General features: G+C 42.0%; 1 protein-coding gene across 1 annotated transcript in view; it reads right to left on the bottom strand.

The window, feature by feature from the left end:
• Positions 1-830: 830 nt before the first annotated feature.
• Positions 831-21,250, bottom strand: part of LOC108783129 (uncharacterized) — a 41,882-nt gene continuing 21,462 nt past the window's right edge. The window contains exons 2-3 of the mRNA XM_018551621.1: positions 4,576-4,728; positions 831-1,940 (exon numbers count right to left, since the gene is read on the bottom strand). Coding sequence (XP_018407123.1) covers positions 933-1,940; positions 4,576-4,728 — 1,161 coding nt within the window. The 3' untranslated portion in view covers positions 831-932. The remainder of the gene's footprint in view (positions 1,941-4,575; positions 4,729-21,250) is intronic.

Raw genomic sequence — 21,250 nt, 5'->3', positions numbered from 1 at the left:
AAAGATGAAAGACAATTCGTCAGGTCGACAACGACGCCGAATGTTGTCGGATTCGTCTGGATGACACTCGAAAACGAGAAATCGGATTTCCTTCTCTACCCCTCTCTTTTCCCCTCGGACTCACCCCATTTCGCTGGCTCGTTGAATATTCAGGACCTTCGCGGTGTCGTCGCGCGGACTGTCGCTTTTGTCCCGCTTGGATGGATCGATTCGAAACCGAGTCCGGCGGCGCGGCGGTCGGATCGCGATCCGCTCTCCGCGTAACGGATTTCTAAATATCGGACATAGAAAGCGCGAATCCATGACACATCGACCCGTATTTAGACAAACTTGGAGAATTATTCTGCTCGCTTGGCCCGCCGTCTATATCAGGCGACGTCGGACGCAAGCAAGCGTCAGGCTGGTCGGCCTGATCGGATGAAATATGTGACACGAGCATCGACGACAATAATCGATCCTGTCCGGTTCAATATGTAATTGCGTTTATCTGTCGTGCCGTTTCTCGACCAAAGGCGGAATGGTGAGCAGTCGTCGCTGTATTCGCAATCTCGCGCATCAAACGGATACCGTATTTAGGAACGAATTAAAGATAAAAAGTGACCGAGATCGACATTTTATATGCGGAGCCTCGTGTAATCGCGTGACTGTGACAAAATCGCAAATAAGGTAGACAAATTTTAACATGTGTCTTTTTGTTAAACACAAATTTCCGTCGTCTGATCGGCTTAATCTTTTTATCGCGAACGCTTGTCTAGAATATACCATATAATCTCGATATATACGAGACTTTCAGGCAGTATCATCGACGGGAATTAATTCTGCTCACGAAAATCTGTCGTTTCTTGAAAAATCATAATACATTGCCTTTTACGCACCTCCTAAGAAAGTCACTATAAAAATCGATCATTCTCTTCCTCTTCGTACCGATTAATTCACGAATGATTCTCTCCTGTCTGAACCGAAACTTCCGTCCCCATCATCATCGTGCCCGCCAAAACATTGGTCGATGCCGGTGGTAGAACTAAAGGACTCGGTACTGCGAACGACGGTCTCAATCGTTCAGTGAGCGCCAACATCACTTGGCAGTGCAGATGCTGGATGGTCGCCAGTAGATTGAGGTTCGTGTCGATCAGGCCAGTGGCCGGTGAAAATCTTTCCCTCTCGGCGCTCTCGGCCTCCTCGACGAGCGGCGTCGCGACGGCCTTCGATTCCGTCGTTTCAGACTCTCTCAGTGCATTAGCAGCGGCTGCCTTGTTCTTCTCCTGGAGCAGTCTCTGCTGATGCTTCAAATACGAGGTGGTGATAGGTAAGCTATAGTCGATGGGCGTGTTCTTGGGGTCCAGCCCGGGACTCCATGGCCTCGGCAACGGCTGGCTGGGTTGCGGCGAGGGTGTCCGTCCCTCCGGCAACATCCGTTTTCTCTTTGACGATGCCGAGCTCTTCGAACTCGCTCGATCCGACTCCGGTGTTCTCCTCGATTCCGGCAAAGCGTCCGAATTCGCGAGATAACCACCGTTCACCGGTGGCTCCTTCTTCAATAAGTTCGTAATACTCAGCGGATTGTACTTCTCGTCTTTGTCCTTGTCGAGTTTCGAGTCCGCAGCGGCGCTACCAGCGGCGGTCTTGTGCTGCTTTTGGTGCCTGTAGTTGTGCAAGTTCTTGCCTTCCGATGACGCATGTTGGCTGCCGTTACGCGACTTAGAGCTATTTTGCACCGACGAAGATGTCGTCGTCGACGACGACGAAGTCGCAAGAGCGGCGTTACCGGGATTCGGGCTCAGCGGGGTTGACGTCGACCCCAGTACCGCTGGTTGGGTGGACTGCGACTGATTAGATAAGTTCGTTGGACTGGGCGTCCGCGGACGCCGCTGGCATTCCGTGCAACCTAGCAGAAATCGCGTTACTGCTTCTCGTGGTAGAAATGCATACGTCTCTGTAATCTGTAACAAAAAAAAAAAAAAACACTCTCTTTAAAACTTATATTTTAAATATATTCGAAAAAAATGTTTTCTTCGAAAATATTTTTGTACTTTTTTGTCCTTTGATAAGATCTTACACTATATTTTTATTACTCGTGAATTGAACATATCGTAACAAATTTTCGTCACCAACAAAACATTTTAAAAAATACAACATTGAATAAATCTATATATACTTCTATTAGCAAAAATATTATAAGCAATACAGTACACATAGAAATTTCAGAAAAGATAATTTTGTGAAAAAAGTTGAGTGCGGCATATCAAAAATGATATTTGAAGGATTAATACTGTACTACTGTTATTATTATTTTAACTTAATTGCAAATGAATTATCTTTGAAACAAGATAAAAAAATATGTTCAGGTAATATTATTAATACAATTTCCACCGACAAGGTCGATAAAGTATTCTTCCTTTTGGAAAATAATTTTATGCAGCATATTTTAAGCTAATCGTATGCGATAATACAAAATAAGTTGATAGTACTAAACTACATTTTATTCTAAAAATACGACGGAGATATAGTGACTATTGAAATAGGTATATCGACCAGATCTTCGTACTCTGTTTCTCAAATGTTGCGCCACGGCGTATATTCAGGCAGAAACACTGTTCGATCAGGCAATTAACCAATTCCACCCGGTCGAGGCGCCGTACCCAAGTGCACGTTCGTGCAATAATAATACGCAACTACCATTGTCAATCGACACGTTAATGCACGCGAATGGCCCTTCCCGCTCTCCGAGTATCGCTGTCACGTGGCGTCGTTTTACGCGCGACGCCCACTGGGGAAAATTCATGAGCAGTATAACGGAACTTTGATGTCTTCTGCGAGAGAAGGTGTTCAGCCGGAGGGATGTTCTCCGCCTCTTAATAGGAAACGTTTCTCTCTAAGGAAGCAAAGGAAGGGAGGGGGGGGGGCGGCATAACTTAATCAAGGTGGATGGCAGCCTCCGTGAGAGGCCGAGAAAGCCGACGGAGACTGATGTATATACGTGTGCGTATAACTACACCAGTTCCATGAAAGAAAGGATAGTAATTCGATAAGATTTATCCGAAATCTCGCAACGAACTCAAAGGAAACAAAAAGTGAAAAAAAAAGATATTTCTTATAGGTGAAAACGCAAGACAATATATATATATACTTTATAATCAATTTGTTGGTCCATAGTTATTAATATTTCGAATCGGATATTCGAAAGGATAACGAATTGCATCAAACCAAGTGCAAAACGGAAATAAATTATTGAATGACTAAAGTATTTCTTGATGATAATATTTAATACATGACGACTTCGAATAAATATCGAATTTTGTGTTGAATAATATATTTAAGTACGAGTATAACGAAACAAAAGATTGTATATTAAGTAAACAGATTATGCATTAAATAAACGGAATCTACATTTAGCTTTTCGTACTTGGCAAAGACTCTTTCATTCATCTTTTACTCCTTACTTCTCTGAATTAAATTTAAAAGATTTCATAATAAATATATATCGACGAATCATTCTTAAATGTAGTTGCTACTTTTCGACTTTCAATGGAATTCTTAGCGGAAGTTTTGCACGTTATTCTCACTCGATTACGAGGACTTCCGATTAACTTCGAACGGCAAATTGCGCGTTACGAACTGTAACACGTAACGTATCGATCGGACGCGCATTAAAGGTGCGAGTCGTCAAAGGTAAATTGCGTGCACCGAATCGGTCAATTCTGCAACCCTTGCGATGTAACAGCATCAACTCGAAATCCACCATCCTTGACACAGCGGCAGCAGTATATCGCGTTGTGCAACGCGGCACTGTGACATAACGCGGGCTCTCCTCTCTGGAGCCGATGAATCCCGCCGCCTAACGCCGACTTGAACGTAAAACAGTTCCACCGTCGCGCAAACGCTCGAGTGTGTGAGTAAGCAGGCAATGCAACAAGTGTCCTGAGGTTTTGAATCACAAGCAGATCGCGGCATGCGAGAGAGAGACAGAGAGAGAGAGAGAGAGAGAGAGAAAGGAGAGAGGATGGGAGGCCGAAGAGTGGGAGGGTGGTCGCAGGGGCCGACGATGAAGGGTAGAAAGAGACTGCGTGCTGAGGGTGCGAGATAGAAGGAGAGAGAGGAAGAGAACGAGAGAACAGATATGATACCCAAGAGAGAGGTTTACGCGAATGCGCGCCGGAACATGTGAGATGACGTGTGGTATCGAGTGTTCGACGCTTGAACGCCTCGATGCCTTCCTTCGGGAACGGTAAATATCGCGTGTCGCGGGCAACCATGCAGGAATTCACCGCGTTTTGCCGATAGTGCCCGAATTCGATCGCTTCGCGGATCGACGGATACTCGATGGTTAGTGACGAGTCTAATATCAAAGACTCGAATACTGAGAGAATTGTTTATGCGCAATGAGCGGATTGCCAGCACGACATTTCAAGATGTCAATTTACGTCTTTAATTATAAAATCGTTACTTTATTACTTCATTTATACGCATACACGCGACGTTTTAAATTTCAAAAATGAGAAGACAAAGTGTGTATATCTCTTTCGATATAAAATTTTTTTTTATTATAACTTAAAATAAAACGATCCCGCAACTTACCGTTCTGTAGGTGCGCTTTTGACCAGCATGCTTCCCAGGACGTCCTTCAAGATCAACATGAACGGCGTGGATGATATCGAAGAAATTCTCCACAATCGCGACTTTCTTGTACACTCTTCCAGGTGGAACTGTACCTTCGGCACCATTTAACGCCTGTGAACATAATATACGAAATGGTAAGAAGCATGTTTGACTTATTATTACGTGTGGATGTAATATAATAATTTAATGTGCAATGAAATGTGTTACTTTGTTAATAATTTAGTAATAAATAGGAAGATACAATTTTATATTATCGCAGTCTCCGTCGTCTTACAATTCAAGACAAAACGAATATATAATTAAGTAATTCGATATTTTTACACATAAAAAATGTATATATTTGTAAATGTGTATATATTTTTTTTAAATCTCTTCAAGAATTATATTATATTCAAACGCCACCTATTATCTAAAAGGTAATTTCCCTTCAACCTTCCCCATCGGTAAGAGTGTTTGGTTCACAAGCTGTTACCGACGTTGATTTCACTAGTCTACTTTATCGACTACTGACAAGTCAGTTTTCTATATTAGTATTACCTGTTATCGGTAAAATAGACTTCCTTTCTATATCAATTAATAGAAAAACTACTAATTACATAATTGCAATGTTTACAATTGCAACTATAAATTTTTAGTAAATCTGGAAGAAACAAAATTAAATATATTAAGCCATGATGTGCTATCTACGTTTTTCTACATTATCCATATCGTAAAAAATGCATTTCCGCATTTTAATCAATAGTAATTGCAAAGAAAAATTCTTTTTCGATAATTTTGTTCTATTTTATCGTACATAGGATCAGTAAATATGTCACAATATTGAGGGAAAACTTTTTAACGATATATTTTTATTTAAAAAAATGAGATACATTCTCTAGAATTAGAATGTCGCTCCGACTGATTAAGTATAGATGCTGAACTTTATCTTACAATGCAACCTCCTAATCAAGCTCCGTCGTTTCCTATCTCGCATGCATTAACGGAATTCTCATTAACCGCGCGAAATTTGTCCCTGTCCAAGCCAGGGTTGAGAACCGCGGCGCGTCCTGCGTAATCTTAATTAATCTCGTCCTAAGTACCGGCATCGCCCGCGGGCATGGTCGCGGTCAGATTGTTCCAGCGAACTTTGCGACCTCAAGAAGTTCGACGCGCATGCGCGACATTATTGTATTTCCCTAAACACCTGTTGAAGGGTAAAGTTGAACTCGTGGAGTTTAGCGCACGGGCTTAAGTGGCTGTGGTCAAGCGGGATAACAATAGCGACGCCTATCCGATCACATTCGCAAACCGGCGGCAATCTTTCGAGGGGAAAAATCACCCTCGCTCGAATTAATAATTATCGCTTAAATTTTCTCTCTCGAAGCACGGGCATTAATGGACCTAGTCAGAATTCAAACAATTTTCGATCGTTGCGGCAATGCTTTATTTAATTACTTCAAATTTGTGTCTCGATAAAGATACAGAACGAAAATAGCTTAATAGAAAATCAGTATTTAGTATATATTTACGAATATGAATCCAAACATTTATTTAAAAGTTTGTCAATCAGAAAATCGAACGGGAAATCTTTTTATTGCGAAATATGCGTAATACGATATTTCTCGCAGAAACGGTGACACAATGAGGCGAATTGAAATGTAGATAGATTCCATAAAATATAATATAATAAGTAAAATATAGCTTGACCGCATATCTGTTTGAAATTATATTTCTCTGTTATTTAAAGTATATCGGTGATGTCTATCATCTTAGAAATGCCAATCCTGAAGTTATTAAGCCTTTCATATCTTCGAAATACAAAAGACCCTCCTGCGATGATTGTAACAGTCTTATCGTAGCTTTTAGAGATACTTTTATATTTTTATTATCATTACATATATAGAACTTTTAAATGCGGTAGACACCAAGTACTGCGTCAGAGAATTAAAACGCGGAAGTGCGTGGACGCATACAATAAGTGCCCAACCAAAGGGGCTCAAAGAACTATCGGGGATAAATTTAGCCCTTTATCCGAGCTGCCCTCAGAGTGTCGCTTCGCGTTACACGGTCAAGCTAATTAAGCGCATCTCACCCTCACCTTTACTCGCAACATCTGCGTCAATGATTAGGCGATCATCTAATGCATCAGTGACCGTTGAATCAACATCTTCTCGATCAAAGGAGCGGTAGAACTTTATCGCTCTGTCAAATTACTAGGAAAGCCGAGAGCCTGATCTCACTTTCGCCAGCGTGTCTTCCGAGATAAAGATACGTCGGGGAGATCCACATTCACTTCTAATGCTCAACGCTAAATGTAACCACTCTATTCTGGATCTTTTTTACGATACTAAAATCGCGTTCAAGATCATGAAGTGCTAATCAACTCCGATACGGTTAAAATCTTCTTGAAAGGGCAATTGTTGAAAAAAGATGACAAACATATATAGTTTCACAAGATCTGAAAGAATCGTTCGTTTTTAAGAAAAAGAAACTTTGAAGAAAGTGATCTCTCTTTTCTCTAGCAAACGAGAATTTCAGAAAAAAATGCGTGACATCTTACTAGATGAAAAATGTCTGAGACAACGAATTTATTTTCGAACATAAAAAAGCAATAATAGTTGTTCTACATACATTATTTGCTAATAATAAAAAAAAATTCAGAAAATAATTTTTATTTATTTTTTAATAACAAAATTTTATTAGGAGCGATGTGAAAATTATTATATTCATCGTAATTTAATGTTGAAATCTATATTGTTCAGCTTGCCATTCTAACAAAGCCACAAGCTATATAAAAGTTATAAATAAAATGTACATATATACGTATAAGCTAAAAAAGAAATAAAAAATTTTGATCAGCCTGAAGCGAAAAATAAATCGAGATATATTTGCTCATATGATTGTAAAAATACGTCAATTGAATAACAAGTAGTGAAGTAATTAAGTCGATTGTGTCTATATTCAAACAACATAAAGTTCAAAAAACGAGACGAAAGATCTCTTAAAGATTTTTGAACATGCATGTTGTATGAATAACTGCTCTTTTTAATCGAACGGTTGAAGAGAAAATCACGAAGACGCAAAGTACGAGCGTTACACAGTGCGTAAGAAAGAACTTAGAACACGCCGAGAGGGAGGTGTTCCTCAACGCGACGAGACGGTCCAGAATAGAAACGCGTCAGCGCCGCCATAAATCCCTATATGAGGCGCGTAAGACCCCGGTGGGGCCAAGTTTGCGGCGATACGGCAAACGAAAATCCGGATAGGTATAGCGGCTGTTTTTAAAGCCCCCGCGGACCGCGAACGAGTTTGCATTTTAAACGAACCCGAACGTTGCCACTGCCGCCGCCGTCGCGTCGCTGCGGCGCAATGCCGAGGGGAGAAAACAGCGCGACACGGCGACCGGCGAAGCGGATTAAAAAAAATTCACAAGGGAATCGCTCCGCTCCACACCGCTCAGTATCGGGATGCTGCGAATCGCGCGCGGACGAGGGAGAAAAGTCACGTACCGGGTGGTCCGCGCAAATCGCTTCCTCTTCCGGCGTAGATAATAGGCGGAGCGCTCGCGCAATGAGAAGAAAAGAAGCACCGAAGGTAGAGAGCGCGGAACCACCGCTCATCGTCGCCGGCGAGCACTTTCGAACTGTTTCCGTTCTCGCGAGATATCGACGAGATGTTTAAACGGCTAAAGGCTTCGCGACGCGCGCAAGTTTTCACCGCCAACTAATGCACCGTTCGCGTGTTGTAATTGCGATATTTAAAATATTATAGCATATATTCAACATAAATTGACATCCAGTCCGTATAATCTAGTTAAGATATTCTTTGAATCATTTTTTTTATTGCGGTACGTAATTACATATACTTACCGACGCAGTCTTACACTGCCTTTATTACACAATAATGACGTCATTAGGACAGACATGAGGCAGAGAGCTAACTCCCTCTCCCCCATATTTTGACAAGAAGAAATAATTAAACAACAAAAATTATTTTTACGACAAATGTTACACACTTTTATTGGCTAATACTTGGCTCATGCGTTATTTGTAAAAAACTTAGTTGAAGATCATCGAAAACTAGCTTTAATATAAATATCTTGGTAAATTTTGTCAGATAAACTTTTGCCTCCTGCAGTTGATGACTGAAATTCTGAATACGCCCGTAATGAAGATCTAACATGGATAGAATGATTTTCACGACAATATGCGCTATCATCTCTTTTGATGATATATCCAGTTTAGAAGTGTCTCCGGTACAACTCTATACTCGCTACTTAAACGACAATATCACGGAATCCGCGAAGTCGCGTGTAAACGCATTGTCGCCGGCGGCTGTAAAACACAATCCACGCGAGCTCGGTCTCGCTTGGAGAGCGCGTATCAATGAGACGAGGATGACTGCTCTGCTAGCCTCGGCTATTGAAACAGTACCGAAGTAGCGTCGTAACGTTGCATAACAACGATACTAGGAAGCGACGGGAAAGTAGCACGACATCGTTGGTGTGCGCGCGCGGGCAGGGGGACCAACCGTTAAATATTCTCTCAACGAGGTCGGATTACCTCCATTACACTCGGCAAGCGACGATGATAACGACAATGGCGATACGACGACCCAAGCAGGCAGGCAGGCCGGACCATAGTACCGAGAAATCCTGGCGCAGTTTTGCTGGCACGACAATCACCGAGCTTAGGATATCAGCTCTCCTCGGGGTCGTTTCTTCGGTGCGCCGGAGGCGTGTGATTGGGTTAGTTTTGGTTTGTTGGGACGGGACACGGTCGGCCGGGCCACCCAGTAGCCATTTAGATAAACGACCGGCCCCTGTTGAGTGCCGCGGGATGCCAACGCGAGAGAATCTAGAGAAGAGGAATGGGAGAATAGCAGAGAAAGACAATGCGGGAGAGAAAGAAGGAATGAGAGACGGTCGTGTTAACGAGGAATAGAGATCCGCGAGAAGAAAAGCTTCGACCCAAACACCCAGTATCCAAGGAGAAAAAGTATTCGAAATCGAGAAGATGGAACAAAGAGATGCGATGAGACGTAGTGGTTCCATTCGAGCAGCCATCCTTTTGCCGGAAACAGACTCGAGTTTATTACAGCATTTCTTCGACTACTGTGTTGCGATGATTGTGCAATTTTCGATTAGCGAATAATTTAGATATATTACGTATGAACGCCCAGAGACATGTCTTCTATCTGCAACAGCCAGAATTTTAAATTGCTTCGACACTATCCTATTAAAAAAAAAAAAGTTCCTAAGTAAACCTATAGAACTTTGAAAAATATTAGCTGCATTTCGAGTAATTTTTTTTATTATATTGTATGAAAAGTATGTAATGGAAAATTTCAATACAGAAAGACAAAGTTAATGAAAAATAGAGCAAAATCCAGAGAAAAAGGAATATTTAAATCAGCATTGCATTGCTGGTTACTTTAGCATATACAGTGCTGAAGATATTTAGAGAGAGATAAGATATGTTTTATCGGAATATTTCGTCGATACAATATTCTTATAATCTAAAAGGAAGATAGGTATTAGAAAAAGATTTCGATATTGGAGTGGAGATATCGGTTTGAAACGGGCATATCGAATCCATCCGACGAAATCGCACCGAAGCAATTTCGAACTTCTCCAACGCGGCCACGGCTTCTTTGGTAACTCGAGCCGCCGAGCATGGGGATAATTTACAATAAGTGTATTGATCGCGCTCTCGAAAAGTACGCGATTGGTGCTGTTTTCATATATATACATATATATATATTATATATGTGTGTGTGTGTGTATGTATGTATGTATAAAACACATAATATTTTAACATAAAATATTTTAAAAAGAAAAAAATTATTATTTACCGATTTATAATGTCATATACATGTAACTAAACAATACATGTATACACACACACACATAATATTATATATATATTTATAAATGTATGTATATATTGGCAATACAATTCCCAATTCGCGCGAAATCGCACTACGCTAATCATGGCTTTTTTTTGTTTACTGACGATTTTTCCTCGCGGCCGTTTTATTCGCGCTTTTTAAATCCAAAAACGCCGACTGTGGATTTTTCCGATAACGTCCGCTCTCTTGGTACATCCCACGAACCGCGTTATCGAGGTCAAACCCACCATAAAGCGTCCCATTAGCTCCGGGCGTACTCGCGTTACACCCACAAACCGCTACAGATCGATACAGAAAAATGCGAGCGGAACTTTCTTCGCATCATCTATTCCAACTGAATCATTTTACTACATCTATATGTATATATATATATTTTTTTTATCAAATTCTAAAACTCTACTATTCGATATTTTTTATAAACATCTCAATTTTAAGAAAAAAAATGTTTACACACATTAAGCGATGCGGTAGCGTCGCGACGCCAAGTGCATGAAATAAAAATATAACCGCTTGACATAATCGCTTGACGTGAACGTCATCATATGTATATGTTCATGTCGCTTCCAAATTCGCGACGCTACCGCTAGTTTTAACTGGAGTTTTGACATCGATAAACTTTGAATTAAAATTACTTAGAAATGAAAAACCGTAATTCAAAAATCTAAAAACACTTTTATTACATGTCATCGGTATCTTTCGATTGCGACCAGTCCGAATAACATTAGTGCAGCCGGTACCGAGATCTAGATTACCGAGTCCTGAAAAGGGACCAAGATGAAACCAAAGTTTCAAGATTTTTTCAGTCGTACGTGTGACACATACATGTAAAGCGTTTAGTTTATTAAACTGCTGTTCACAATGTCTACATTCAAAAAATAAATTAAAAATTTCATTAAATGAAGTAAAAAATTAAACTAATAAAATTAATTAATTAAATTAATAAATAATATATAAATTTAAGTTGCGAGGACGAGAACGTTGCGGGACTTGGCGTATATTTTTTCTTTTTTAAAAAAGTTTTTTAAAGATTATGCATATTCTGCATTAAAATAAATAAAATATATATATTTAATAGAAACAGATTATTTACTTCGTTATCTTTCGAAAATCTTAGAACCGACTGTAACAAAGTATTTCGTATAAAAATTATTTATTAAAATTATTTAACAATCAACATTTTAACGTGCGTTATTTAAGTGTCAAAGAAAGATTTATTCTTTTAAATCGATGATATATAAGAATGAAAATGTAACTGCTGTTATCTACAAAAATGCGATTCAGACACACTAGTAAATTAGACTCTTATCCCTAATATTTTTACCGATAAAAGAGAGAGAGAGAGAGAGAGAGAGGGATATAAAAGATGGTTTTCCTAAAAAATTCCACTCTCAGCATCCTCGTCAGTGAGGCCGCTTTATCGCGATCGTAGCTATCAGAAAGTATCCCGGCACCTTCTTGGAATACCGGACGAGCCTGGTACTGCGAGGGAAGACCCGTCGGACCCCCCTCTGCGGAAACGCAAGGGAGGGAAACTTTCATCGCTCTCTCAGCCGACCCTAACTGTCCACTCGTAAAACCACTCGTCGTTCCGAGAGTCGTCCGTCCGAGTGGCTCCTCATCGCATCGCTAACGACGACGACGATGACGACGATGACGACAACGACGATCACGACGATGACAACGACGACGAAGCGCGCGAATCGATAAGAGAGATAGGCAACAGCAACTCACACCAGCCCGCCGACCTGGAATCCAGGACGGCCCGTGACCGGAAACCGATCGCGCGCGCCGGTCGCGCGGCCAATCATCCGAAAAGCCGCGTCCGGCACGCTCGCTAACCGGACGATCCGACGGAAAACCGGAACGTCCGCCCGTCCCCGGAAATACTCTCGCGGACATCAAAGACCGCTTCGACGAGATTGTATGAGCCGCGATAATGATCGCCTTCGCAATTCCACGTGCAGAGCTTCACTAGCCTATCATCACATTCATTTGTTCAGGATTTGATAATTTGTAGAAACGATCTGGCATCAATACTAAAAAATAATTTCTCACATCGATGGATGTAAAAAATCGCGCTAAGAACTTAAAAAGTTACACAAAACTTATGAGAATAGAAGAATTGTGAAAATAATAAAAGAAAGACGAATAGAAGATTGAAATAGAAGAAGAATGGAAAAATGTATAATAAATGATTTTTAGGCATCTTGGAAAATATTTCTTATTTTCTTTTTCCAAAGAACAAAATTTTCAAGAAAACTATGCCTGTATTGTCATCCCACCTATCCGCTTGAGGTTAACGCATCGATTGAATATGCCAACAATTTTTGTATTATTCTATGCATAGCAATCAGTCATGCATACTGTATTTCTCTAACATTTGTAAATATTTAACATTATCTAGACTTCGGATGATGTTGAGTAAATCTGAACCTGAGAGACATCCGAATGTGTCTCTCCACGTATTTAGACTATCGTGCTTTATTTTTGACGCAGCGTCTCGTTGAACGACTGCGACCAAGTCTCGCGACTAAAATGAATGAGCAAAATACCGGCGCTCTAACACGTTTAATTGGCGGTCGAATAATTATAACCGATGGGCAGTATCACGCTTGCGTAACCCGGTGTCACGAAATGTCAGATGAACGCGACGTTAAAGTCAAGCCGACGTGTGGCGTGTGAGCGAATGGTCGCGTTTTATTACAACGTTATTACGTTTCATCGTGACGTTTTGTACCATCACAATGACGATGCGAAATATCAGCATTTAACCTATCATTCTCGTGTCCTATCGGACCTGCAGTTCCTCTCACAGCTCTTATGGAAAACTAGTATAACCTGAATTTTTTTTTTTTTTCCATTTACATCCTCTCTACTTAATGACATGTAACTAATAACTGTATCTGGTGCAGCTATGCCGTAACGAATTTTCTCTATCGATATGTACATCTCAATTAATGTCGGATCCAAAATGTATGATTGATAGATTACAATAATACACAATTAATATTGTGCAACGTATAACAATTAATAGAAAATAGTAAATAAGAAAATACTTAACTTCGTATATTTACGATATAATCGCGTTCTTCTTACGATTTATTATTTCGCTCTAAATCGCACCGAGTAGGGTCACGCTAAACTGTCATGCGATTCCCGACGAGAAGACGTCGCGTTATCGGTTGTTCGCTCTTCCTCTTTCTCTTTCTCTCTCTCTCTCTCGAAGTACTGTCACGCTGACTCAAAGTGAAACGAAGCGCGGGGTCGCTCCGTATCTCCTTCTTCCCTCCGTTCAACACGTGAAGAGAGATCACGATCCTCCATCTATCTCCTGGCTCCCAGTCTGTCACGGATTCCCCCTAGTGTTCGTCGCGCATCGACCGCCGTCGTGAGACGAGTACAGAGACTAGACACTCGAATCCGATATGCAATGTACGCTGAGAAGATCGCTGACGTACGCGTGCCCCCCTTGGTACCGCGAACACGGTATTCACTACTAAGTCCGATCGAGTAACGTCTTCGGACTTAGAATCACGCGCGATCATACACATATACGGTCGCGAATGACGTACGCGTGCGGACCCTCAAGAGCTACAGCGGAGGAAGAAGAAAAGAGTAAGGAGGAAGCGGAGGAGGAGGAGAAGAAGAAGAAGAAGGGCCCGGATCCAGCGTCGAAGAGACTTGACAGGGAGCCTAAACGGAATAAATTATTACACGAGCTCGTCGCCGTGGTCCCCCCCATCTCCTCGTTCCCCCGCTTCTTTCTCTAAGGACGGATGCCACCCCGCCGTTAGCCGTCGAGTGTGCGGGCCGCCCTCCCGGCACAAAGATTCATATCTGACTTGAGGAGGTCTCCCCCCCCGAGCCTCTCCCCAGCTGCGCCTTCAAACGGGACCCCTAAGCCCGGAGCGGGACGGGATCCGGACAATACTTATCCGTCTGGTCGACTGCGACGGCGGCGACGGCAGCCGCGGACTAAACTTCGGCATTCTCTGACTCCTCTATCTCTTCACCGCACTCCGTCCCGCTCACACTCACGTTCTCCAAGCACGTTTCTCCTCGCTCTCGCGCAGGTGAGAGAGAAGAGGCACGACGTAGGACGACGAAGAGGAAGACGCAGAGAGGTGGGGAAGCTCGTGGCGCGAACGAAAGAGCGAGAGGGAACGAGCGAAGGAACGAGGATGGTATCCGCGACAAACTGGAAGTCACGAGGAGAGATACTACACACGCAGAGCCTCTCCATATCTATGTTCGAGAGGAAGAAAGAGGACGCGGCGCGCAGAAGGATTCGCAAGAAGTGCAGAGAGAGAAAGCGAGACAAAGCGGGATATCGCCGGCGGTGCGGTGGAGCGACGGTAAGCCTTGGTAGAAATAGCGGCGACGAAGTGTAGTGACGGTGCGGCGATACGATGGAAAGGTGGTGGAGGAGACGGAGGCGAGAATCTCCGGAGATTCCATGCGTGGAGAGCCGTACGTGGAGGAGCGGGCCAGCCAGACTGGGCCGCTAGCCTTGCTGGTTGCACGGAAGGCAGGCAGCTGCCAGCCGGCTTACCGCCGCCGCGTATTATACGGGACAAGAGGGAGGGAGAGAGAGAGGGCAGAGAGTTAAAGCACGAGACATTCCGTGAGGCAGGGAGGGGCTGGAGGGGGCAGAAGGGGGTAGCGAGAGCGCGTGAAAAGAGTCGCGGCAAGTCCGGACCGGCCCGTAAGTCTCGACGTAAAAAGCGCGCGCTTAAAGAGAGAAAGAGAGAGAGAAAGAGATACGCATTGCGCGAAACCTAAATCACGCGGGAGAGACCGCGTTATGCCGAGACCGTTCTCCAGCTCCACCTCGGTCGACCGATCGGTCGGCCAGTTAATATAATATCAGCGACGCCTGGAAATGCGATAAACCCCGTCGCGCCGTCCCGACCGTCGCGTCGCGTCGCGGCGCGGCCCGCCGGCTCTAATTAGCGGCTCCATATCGGAAATCGATGCCGGTGTAGCCGCGCCGATGTAGTATTCGCGGTCGATTAAGAGCGCGTCTCGACTAAAAGGTAAAACGCGCGGCTCACCAGCGATGCGCGTCTACAGTTCTATTTCTTGAATATATCTCATCGAAAACGCCCGCTACTAATTTCCACCAATCGAGACTAATTAACGATTCGGTATATATCGAAAATCCATATGTTGGACAACGATGTAGCGTTCGCACAGTCGATTAAGAATGTCCCGATAAAAGATAAAAGCCTAAATGCACTAACATCCATTTATAAACTCTCTCTCTCTCTCTTCTATGTGAAACCTATTTTATCGAGAAGACTGCTTTTTCTCGAGGCGATCCTCGAGTTATTTCTCATTAGCGATTCCGTATTGAAAATCAATTTAATATCTATTCTCGATCGATTAAAAACATGTTCTGATAATAGCGCAAATTACTAATAATTTTATTTATTATTTTCTACTCCTTATATACATACTTTATCGAAGTATAATGCCGTGCTAATACAGTTTGCGGTTTCTAATTAGTGACATATCAGAAATCGATTATATTACTCAGCAATATGGTATTTGCGATCGATCGGTAATAAGTCTTGCAATATCTCTATTAAGTGTACGAAAACTTTAAACTTTCTTCTGTAATAAAATAACTTAAACAAATATATAATATAACGTATTAAATGTAACACAATGGATATTGTTTATATATTTCAAATTATAATTATTCGTTTTCTGTAAAACGTTGCGGATGATGGTTGATCGTAATTGATATCGATTACGTTAAAAGTATCGCCGTAACGAAAGACTATCTATTTCACGGCAATCTGCGTAACAGCATGAGAACGCTAATTGAATCGAAAAAAAAACTGGATAGCACCGCCGGCGAATGATTTGCAGGAGTCAACGGGGTCATCTGCCAATGGAAGGAAGGGTCGCGAACTCCTAGACTGCGTCTGGCACGAAAGAAATCGCAAAGCTTGGAACAGTACCAGAAACTTTCCGAATACGAAATCCGCGATTCCTTTCGAGCTGAAGCATTTAGGATCGAAAGTTTATGGTAACGCGATGGTCTCACGTGATGCGCCACGAAATAAATGTACGTGAGACAGAAAGAGATATATATTTCGAATTCTTGAATCCTATGTGATTAACTATCGTAAGATAAGTGTTACGAGCGCTATTCTAGATAATAAAATGTCAACAAGTATTTTCGATTTGATCAGGCGATTGTTGCGAGCTTGTGGACATAAGATTGCTTCAGCAAAATTTAATTATTGAAAGAGCAATTTATGCAGAATTGACATTTTCGAAATTGTTACTATACATATTGCTTATTATTACAAAAAGCGAAAAGACCTATATTTTGCGTCAAAATATGTAAATAAAAATTCTATAAATATATTTCTTTAACCACCCCTTAAAAAAGTATAATATCTAACCATAAACTCTATAAATAATAATAATATTTTTCAATTTGCAAAGCCAATATTGTTAATATTGAAAATCAAACGCTGTATATGGCAACGTCGATAATACATCTGATAATAGCTGATTTGAGCAAAAAACAGAATAATTAATTTCCATTGATCTCGCAAAAGCGTTTAAGACCGCGCATGATTAATTCCATATGTCTATCGTAGTAGTAAAATTAGATCCACTGGTGCAATCTTGCATCACCTTACTTAAAAGCAAAGTCAATCGGCAGCTGGCCGGTTTCCCAGGAAGCCCGTCGATAGCGAATCACAAGGGACGTTGTTCAACCCCGATTTACGTGAATACGCCGGCGGGGCGACAAACGTATTACGGAAGTGACCGCGCTTCTATCCTTTGTGCTCTTATTCTTCCTCTCTCTCTCTCTCTCTCTCTCCCCGTCGCACTTTACCATTCCGCCTCTCTCGTTCATCAAGCGAGTGCGTGCGCGTGTTTGCGTGTCCTCCTATGGTCAGCGACAAAAAAAAAAAAGAGGTAAAAAAGAGAAGAGGACCTCCACTGCGGTACGGGTTCGCGTTTCCATCCTCGTCGACATTGGAAGCCGGAGACCACGGGGTAGAGAGCACGATCCGCAGTCAACGCGAACGATATAAGCCCCGTCTCGCCCACCCCCGCGTCGCGCTCGTCCTCTCTGTCGCCGTCTGTCTACCCGATTCAACCCCCTCGGTGACACCCTCCCAACCCCCAACGTCGTCCGTCCGTCCTCTCTGTCCGCCTGGCGTGTCGGATTTCTGTTTGCGTTACCGTGTCACGCATCGAGCCTCGTCGCTTCGAATTCGATGGTGTTCTCATCCCTCGCCCACCTCTCCGCGCCGATGCCGCGTCGCACACGCTTTCCCATCGGATGTACGTGTGTAATCCGGAGTCTCTCCAGCGAGACATTCCGGCTAATAATTCCTTATTGCCGTAAATCGCGAGAATGATCGTTGGATCGCTCGCCCGCCCGCCCTCCCTCTCCTACACTCGATCCAAGTGGATTTTCGAGTGATCGAGCCGCGAGCGAGTCTGATTACGCATCGCGCAATATTCTGCACCGTGTTAACGGCACCTGTCAGTATTTTTAATCAACGGAAAGTATAAGCGCTTGCGATAATCTTCACGATAACTAACATACACGAATACACCTGAAGGGAGAGAGAAAGCGAGTTTTACAAAGTATATTCGTGTAATAAGATTTTTAACTTGTCATATTTATGAAGGAATGTCTTTTTTATGTAGTTAGAACGTAATTTATGAATATAATTATTTTCGTATCATTTTCTTGGCATCCATCTCTGTTTATTTCATTGACTTCATCAAATTAATAATATATATAATTATTAAAAAATATATTAAAAAAGAATGAGATGCCATATGCATCTTCGATCAATCTTCATTATAATTATTGAATTGGAAGTTGCCACATTTATTAAAAAAATCTATTTTTTAAATATATTTTTTGTTAGAGTATAATTTTGTAATATAATTATATTTCCGTATTTATTTTCTTGGCTTCCATCGGTTTACTTCCACGACTTGGACGAAAATTAAATATAATTAATACACGAATTGTAAAAAAAAAAGAGTACATAGAAAGAGTTTGATGCGCGTAAACACTTCCGATCAATCTCCGTTTTAATTATAAAATTACAAATGTAGTGCACACGTTTATCATGAGGTTAAAGGATACGAATCATCCCACGCGCATCATAAACCTATCGCTGATATGATATGCGTGGTCAAGTACACGTGTGTGCGTACGCGTGTGTGTAATATATTGTAACGGTGAAACCTGGCTGGGAAGTTGCTCTCATTTATGTCATTTTATTATAACGGCGCCAATCAATTACAGCATTAATATCATTTCGCGCCGAGTTTGATCAGACCTAAAACCCGCAGCCAACGGCAAGACAGGAAATCACATGCGCGTGAAACAATCAGTGGAAAATATAATTATCGTCATTATCACCAACAGCATTCCAAACAGAATATTCTATTCATCATCGAACCTCCATAACGATCTATCATTTAAAAGGCCTCTGTTATCTGTATAAAATCGATATATGAAAAATCAAGCAGTCGCATAGATAAGAAAACGCGCCCAGAATCCGAGATGGTCCGTAAAACGTACGGGTATCCGATACGCGTAAGCGAATCCTTCGCCCATTCCCCATTTCATCTAAGCACGCGACCAGTAATCGAATCCGACACGAGCGTAATCCGCGCGCGGCTATAGCACCGCTCCGGAAATATCCCACTGGCAGCGTCTGAATAGGGGAAAAAAAACCGACGAACGCGCGATCATCGGGCGTGTTCGATGCGTACAAGTTGCGGCTTGCTTCGGGAAGCGGCCTCTCCTATCTCGCGCGCGTTATCCGGTTTCAGATCTCCTCTCCGGTAAAACGGTAGCTGCTACATGTTCGCGGTACGAGAGAGGGGAAAAGAGTGAGAGAGAGAGAGATCCTCGCGTGCGCGGCGAGTCGCATGATACGTACCGACACGGATTCTCGAGCACGGTACTGCGGAATGGGGGTTTCGCTCGCGCATGATTTGAAAAGTTGATGGAAACGGCTCGGAAGATGTAAAAGCCGCGGTGCGGCGCGCCTCCTCTCCACAAAAGGCCTCGCTATCCATCTACTTGCGCGCTCGCGCTCACGCAACGCGTACAGCTCTCTCTCTCTCTCTCTCCACCTTCTCCTCCCCTGCGCTCCTCCTTCCCCCGCTCTACTCGCGCCTCTCTCGCAGCCGCAAACGCTTTGTTTTTCCGCTTTCCAACGTTATCGCGCCCTTTATGTTCCCGCTCGGCGATGCACCGCCGCCGCGAAAAAATAGCAAGAACGAGAATATCCGACCGCAGTCAGACTGCGAGACAACGGCGAGAGATTCCGGGACATTATCATATATATCATGTTCTTATATGCATATTATGATGCACTCCGAAACGTATCTTTATTTTCAAACCAAAATACTTTTACTTTTGCGAATAAAAATGACGGGATTGATGACTCAGCGAATGTTTTGTTGCTTCGGTCTGAGTATTGTATTGTTTTAAAATTTTTTAAAAGTTTAGAAAAAAAAAATTTTTTTGCAAACTTAAACATTACCAACTTTCTCTGAGAATAGCTCGGAGAAACGTCTGACTAAATGTAATTTTATTAATTTACACATATATGTACTTGTTAATTTGCGCTCCACCAACTGTACTTTCATTTGGCCATTTAATTTCTTTGTTAATTTTGAATATCAAGAATCTTTGGATTGTTACTATTTTGGTTTTTAAAAGTTCTTACTGAACCGACCGAGTTCGTTTTATTTTGCGTTTTCTGATTTCGCAAATTCGTTTACATATTCTGACTTTGTTTCAAGAATTCCTATTTTGTTTTCGCGTGTACGCCATTGTGTGCAACTCTTTCGCAGCTATACAATGAAAGGAAAAGATAAGCTACTGGTCGTATCGTTTTCGTTGCCAGAGAAGAGTGCCGTTAAAGGAAAAGGAAAGGAAGAATAAAAAAAAATTATGTTCTGTTGAATTTATTTCGCACGTTTTGGATTGTATTATACTATGGTTGTATTATACTAATTGGAACTTAAAGTGAGATAGATACTATATATTTGATATTTAATAAAAGCGAAAAAGAGAGAAAGAAAATGAATTTGGCAGAAAAAAAACGTCGCTCTACCTCTCGCAAAACGAGATATTAATCATTAAAGTTGACCTTTTAGAAAATTTACTCCTTGGAGAAGTGAAGTGAAACTCACTCTTGCCGGACTACCACTCTCTTTGGGAGTAAAATTTCACTCCCAAAAATAGTGTAGGAATAAAAAAAACAGTCTTATTATTAGGCATTAAGATTTAGCCTCGACCATTTTGGCCTTTTCTTATTTATTCGATTTATTTATGTAGCAGTCTAAATTTATTGTTAATTTCACACATTTGTTAATTAATTAGAACCCGAACTTTGCTCGTTAATGTCAAAATCATTGATGTATCTTGATGAGCAAGAGTTAATAGCACAAAATTATAGTTCAGGGAAACGTAAGATACATACATACACACACACACACACACACATGCACACACATACATATCTCTCTCTTAGAAAGAACCGGTAAAACTGGAGCCGCCTGATGAGCACGCCAAGCGTTTATTTCAGGATATCTGGTGAAGAAGGTGAGATCGTGGCTATTTGCTCCTGCAAGACCGTTCGATCTTGATTGTTTCATCGTTAAGATCAGGCGTATTAGAGATGGGCTATGGAACAGCTTCCTATCGTCGAACAGCCGGCTGCATCGA

This window comes from Cyphomyrmex costatus, unplaced genomic scaffold, assembly GCF_001594065.2.
Source record: "Cyphomyrmex costatus isolate MS0001 unplaced genomic scaffold, Ccosl1.0 scaffold142, whole genome shotgun sequence".
NCBI classification, from domain to species: Eukaryota; Metazoa; Arthropoda; class Insecta; order Hymenoptera; family Formicidae; genus Cyphomyrmex; species Cyphomyrmex costatus.
The sequence above is the reverse complement of the archived record's forward strand: the minus strand, read 5'-3'. Positions and strand labels throughout refer to the sequence as shown.